Source organism: Mandrillus leucophaeus, unplaced genomic scaffold (genome assembly GCF_000951045.1).
Source record: "Mandrillus leucophaeus isolate KB7577 unplaced genomic scaffold, Mleu.le_1.0 Scaffold12, whole genome shotgun sequence".
Lineage (NCBI taxonomy): Eukaryota > Metazoa > Chordata > Mammalia > Primates > Cercopithecidae > Mandrillus > Mandrillus leucophaeus.
Genome location: NW_012100320.1, coordinates 7031156 through 7037155, shown reverse-complemented (window position 1 = coordinate 7037155; position 6000 = coordinate 7031156). Strand labels below are relative to the sequence as shown.

The 6000-nt window shown below is 50.2% G+C and overlaps 1 protein-coding gene across 2 annotated transcripts in view; it reads left to right on the top strand.

Annotated features, from left to right (window-relative positions):
* The window catches only part of ITGA11 (integrin, alpha 11), a 152699-nt gene that overhangs the window by 78065 nt on the left and 68634 nt on the right, over window positions 1–6000 (top strand). For both annotated transcript variants that reach the window (XM_011968759.1, XM_011968764.1), the window contains one exon: window positions 3398–3489. In XM_011968759.1, the coding sequence (XP_011824149.1) occupies window positions 3398–3489 (92 nt within the window). The remainder of the gene's footprint in view (window positions 1–3397; window positions 3490–6000) is intronic.

Here is a 6000-nt window from a genome sequence, read left to right as displayed (position 1 = left end):
GATGGGAAGGGCAGCAGGATCTCATGGGAATGGCAGAGATTCAAGAGATAAGCTGATGGATGAAAAGGTCAGCATCCAAGAGAAAGCCCAAAGAACTCCCCAGGGCAGCCAGCTGTCTGTCACATGGTCCCGGAGGCTCCCGCTGTCCACATCTGCGTCAGCGCCATGGGTGGGAAGTTGAAAACCCAGCACAGCTGGGGCCCAGTGAGGAAATTGTGAGGAAATTGTCTAAGGGAAGAGGGTGCCTGGTGGATGGCGTATGGTTCCAGGTCATCAGCACCCTGAGAGCACAGGCTTCTGAAACTGGCTGTGCTGGAGTCCCCTTCCAGCTGTACAGTTTCTTCGCCATGTGTCCATGCGGAGTTCACATCCTCTCTCTGAGCCTCAGTTTACTCATGTGTAAAGCAAGGAGGCTGGACTCAACAACTCTTAGGATCCATTCCGAGTCTAATCTGTTCCCGAACTTTTAATGGGTACCTAGCATGTTCCAAACACTGTACTAGTTATTGGGGATATGGCGAGAACAAGAGGCCAAGGAAGGGGAAGGTAATAGGGTAGGCAAATTAGGAAGCAGGATAATTTTAGGCAGGGATTAATGCTGTGCAATAAACCAGGTGCTGTAATAAGAGTGGCTAGGGGGCGGTGGAAGTGGAGAGGGATTTCTACCTTAGCAAGGTGGTTGGGGAAGGCCTCTCTGAGCAGGTAATTTTTGAGAAGGTTATAGGTGGGGGTGGAGCACTCCAGACAAAGGAGGAGCAAGTGCAAAGGACCTGAGGTAGGAACAAGTCTGCCCTGTTGGAGAAGATAAAGAAAGGCCATGTGGTTGGGACAGAGGCAATGAGGTTGGGGGGTGGTGGAAGAGTGAGCACTCTGCTCAGGGCCTCAGCCACCGAGAGAAGCTTCTGGTCCAGGCAGGGACGTGGATTCGTGAACCAATCTTTTTTTTTTCCTCTGTTGCAATGTGGACCCCATTTCTCTCCAGAGGGAGGAGGAGGCATAAAGCCATCAGACCCTGGAAAACATTTTTGAGCTGGGGCACAAGCCCAGGAGGCAGTGGGTAGCAAAGTGAGTTGGGACAGAGGAAAATTACTCTTCATTTGAGGTGTGGTTCTCTCTCTCCCACTGAGAAGAAAATGCATGGCAGAAAGAACATCTGTCAGTTTCGCCCCACAGTGGAAAATGCAAGGCTGGGAAACCCGAGTCCTGGGTTTTCCTACGGCCATTCCAGGCACTGGGCAACACGGTGCCAGGAATGTTCTTTCTTCTTTCTCCAGGGCAGGCTAAGTGGGTGTCAGTCATTCACACCTCAGTGGGAAAGACTCTACCACTGGCACTGTCCCTCCAACACCTGGATAAAGTCAGGGTTTTCAATGCGGGGCGGGGGCTGGGGGAGGTGACATGATTCTCAAAGCCAGGCCCTGTGTGGGGAGAGGCTTGGGCCCAGGACCCTCACCCATACCTGCTGAGGAAGGCGTAAGTCTCTCCCACTCACAGAGGGGTAGGGCAAAGCAGGACTTGAACCTGAGTTTGTCTAACTCCAACACAGGGATCTTTCCTCCCCTGCTCCTCTGTCTCAACCAGCTGCACAGTTTCACTACAAACGTCAGTCCCAGGGGAGAGGGAGGAAAGAGAGAGACAGGGTGGTGAGGGCTGAGCCCCTTAAATAATTGGAGGACAGAATTCTAGCCAGAAGGGGGCAAGGGTTACCCAGTCCAGTGGAGCATGGAGCTGCCCCTCTAGTTCCCACTGCCACCATGATGCCATCAGATGGGAAAAAACACAGGACTCAGGATGAAACGTCACATGGTTTGGGCTAAAGATCTTGCTCTTTAATTTCCTAGCATGTAACCTTGTGGCAGTAACTAACCCTCTCTACACCTCGATGTTCTCATCTGTAAAATGGAAATGATGACCCCGGGTCTCCCAGGACCATGAGGAGTCCTGAAAGGGCAAGTGTGCGCGGTGCTTTGTAGATGATAAAGCATCTCAGAAACACCGGGGCTTTACTGTTATTTTCTCTCGTGCCTGTTTGGACAGACAAAAGAGAAATCAAGCCCAGTCATTCTTAGCACAGTCAAGAAGGGCAGATTTCAAAGGAGCCTTGCTTCAAACTGAGGAAAATCAAAAAGGCAAAACAACAAACACAGCTGCCTCCACCCTCCAGTGCACGAAACAGTCCGTGTCTGACAAGCTGGGCTCTGCCAGCGGCCCACCCCCAGACTCCCGCACCAGCTGGCCTTCCTGACCTGTGTGTCCTGGGAGCCAAGCCGACTCTTCACACTTCCAGTCACTGACACAGCGCAATACAACCCATTCTTACTTGAGGCCTCCTTAGAAATTATTCCTCCCATTGCTTGAGTCTGGAAGTTGGAGATTGCAGTGAGCCGTGATGGTGCCACTCCACTCTAGCCTGGGTGACACAGTGAGACCCTGCCTCAAAAAAAAAAGAAAAGAAAAGAAAAGGAAGGGGAGAGAAAGGAAAAGAAAAGAAAAAGGAAAAGAAAAGAAAAAAGAAATTACTCCTCCCCCAGGCAGGGAAGCCATCCAGAGCTGTTCACACTGCAGGTTAGGGCTGGCACACTCTAGCTCCCCAGCCTCTCCCACTCCCTCTTCCCGTACACATGTGTATGCGTGCACACACATACTAACACACTTCTAGGGAATTCAGACTCACTTCCCTTCCTTCAATGGCCTCCAGGATGATCTGGTAAAACCTTAAGTGATGCAATTTTTTTTTTATTCTAATCTGCCACTGAGCCGACCCTCTCCCTACTCCCAGCTGGCTGATAACCCGGCTCCTAAGCACCTCTCTTGGCAGCCACCTTCAGAATGGCGTTCCTGGGCAAGGCCTGGTAGCTCTGGAAGGCTCTTGTTGAGTTGACTGTCTGTTACCCATGAGAGGGAGCTCTCTCAGCTGTCGCATGTTGGTGGTTCAGATGAGCAGAGAAGCGGGCACGGAAAGAGTTGGGCACAGGACTGGTTATGTGTGGATGGGGGTCGACTTGGAGGAAAGCGTGGCAGGGGAACTGCACAGAAGAAGCCAGCCCAGGTGGGATGCCATGGCATGTTTGGGGGCACACGGGGGAGTGGGGCTCCAGTCGGATGGCTGGAGGAGGAAAAGCTGTGGGCTAGGAGATGGAAGGCTCGGTGAGTGCTTACTGTGTGACCTTGGGCAGGTCGTTTGGCCTCTCTGAGACTCAGTTTTCTCATCTCACAGGTAGTTGTGAGGAAGTCCTGAAAGTACATCTGGGGAAGGCCTTTTGTAAACCCTGAGAGCCAGAGGTCCCCAGGGCCAGGGAGAATCAGGGAGGCACCTCGGGTGACCAGACCAGCAGCAGGCTCTGGGCAGAGGGCGGGCAGGAGGGGACTGCAAGCTGAGCTTCTCCCCCCACCCCAGGAAGGGTCACCCTGTCCAACGTGTCCGAGCGGAAGGACAACATGCGCCTCGGCCTTAGTCTCGCCACCAACCCCAAGGACAACAGCTTCCTGGTAAGAGCCACCTGCCACTGCTTGCGGTCAGGAGAGGTGGGGGTGGAGGTGGGGAGGGGTGGAGCGTCTCCTTACACACCCTCATGTACATACTGTACACCCACTCTCCCCCACTCCATCCAAGCTGCCTGGCCCTGCGTGCTCCAGGAAGCAGCTCCCCCACCAGCTCCCTGCTTACGCCATTCTGGGTGGCGGGACCCTGGGTGTTTTGGCAGGGACAGTTCAGGCAGAAGACACAATTGAGCCCTGTTATGTGCATACCCCAAGGGAGGGAGGAACAGCCAGAAAAGGGACAAGAAAAAATACAGATAGCCAACAAGTCTGATGGAGGACTGTCCCTTCCCTTGGGGAGCTAGTTGTCTGGGCTGGAGGTCAAATCTCTGCTCTAGGCTTGAAAAAAGAAGCAGGCTGCACCACATACCCAAAGAAGACTTGGAAGGGATGCCTTAAATAAGCAAACACAGATTTACTACAGCCGAGGGAAGGGCTACAGAGCGGCAAGCCATCTCAACTATCCAGGATTAGATGAAGAAGGCTGGAGAAGGCTTCTGTTTTGTTTTTAAAGAGACAGGCCTTTGCAAGGAAGAAAGAAAAGGGGATGTCTGGGTTGAGGTGGTAGAAACATTCATTCATTTAAACAACGATGTTTCTGAGCACTTACCATAGTATGCGCTAAGCCCAGTGCTGGGCACTGGGATTCGGCAGTGAATAGAGACCCTGCCCTGCTGGAGCTTACACTCTGGTGGAAAGAGAGGGGAAAGCAAATGAGTAATGTCTAACAGGATGCTGGGGGACAGACAGCAGCAGGCCCTGCTTACAGGTCTCTATTCTGTGCCCAGGCAAGCACGTGTGGGTTCTGCACACAGTAGCGAGTGTGGGCGACATGAGGGATTGGCACTGCCTGCTCCTTGCCACCACCTTGGAGTGGTGCCTTGAGTATGGGCAATGCTTGGGGTTCAAACAGGATCCTTCTGAGACTGATGGTTCCTAGAAACAGTTGCAAGAGAGGATTTCAGAGAAAATTTACCCCAGAAAGCCCAGTACAAATTACTGCCCATTTTTAGATGGGGGTGCTGTGTCAGTCTTTGTTCTTGTCTATTTCTGCTGACAAATGAGACATCTGGGGCATGAATCACAAGACAAATTAGATCAGGCAAATAAGACAAAAAGATAAGAAGATGACTGGGATGCAAGGGGACTTGAGTACACAGTGGCTCTGCCAGGGAAAGTCATGAGGTGCCTTGATGTATATTTAGCCCATAGCCCTTCATTAGCCATAAGCAGGGGCAAAGCAGGACCCCTGGCCCTATCCACACACATATACATCAGGGGCTTTGTCTCTACTCCCTTTTCCCTCTCAGCCTTCTTATCACATTCCTTCTTCACAAGGTGGTATGAAGGTCTGAGAGGAATGGTGTGATATATTCTCTGGGGCCTCTGTGAGTAGGTTAATCCTTGGTTTATAAATAGTCACATATTCATTGAATCACTCATCAGTCCATTCCCCCCTCAACAATTCATTCCTCCATTCATTTATCCAACCATCCATACATTCATCTACCCATCACACATCCATCCACCCTCAATCTCCCATGCAATCATCCATCTTTCCATTTATTCCTTCCTGCATCCACCCATCAACCTCCATCATCTATCATTCATCCACCCATCAATTCATCATCCATCCATCCATCAACCATTATCATCCAACCATCTTTCATCCACTTATTCATTCATCATCCATTCATCCATCATCCATTCACTTATCCATTCATCTATCTATCCATCCACCCACCCATTCATTCATCCATCCATTATAATTCATCCACCCATTCATACATCATCTATCCATCCATCATCCATCCACTTATCCATCCATCATCTATCCAACCATCATTCATTCACCCATTCATCTATCATCTATCCACTATCCATCATCCATCCATTATCCATTCATCTATCTGTCCATCCATCCACATCTATCCATCATCCTTCCATCCATCTTCCATCCATTTATCCATCCATCTATCCATCATCCATCTATCCATCATTCATCCATCCAACTACCATCGACTTATCCATCCATCATCTGTCTATCCATCCACTTATCCGTCCACCCATCTGTCCATTCTTTATTCCCGACCCCCCCCCACCCCCGCCCAACTTCCAAACATTACGTAGAGCAGCTTCAACAAAGTACACACATAAAACATAACCTTTAAGGTCTGGGCTTAAAAATAAAGTAATTAAAGAAGGGGATTGGAAGTAGAATACTTACTCCCCTAAACCAAAGGAAATTACAGCACAAAATTAGCTCTGGGTTTCCTGATAGCAATGGAAGCATGGAGCTGAGCTTTCATGTTTAATGACAATGACTCTGAGAAGAACTCATCACTCGGTCCTTCAATGGGGACTGACATCACTGTTTTTGGTAGAACATTTCACAGAAAGAATACAGACATTCTTCTCTTCCCCTGCCCCGATATGAGCCATGGCATGTTTTTGGGACCC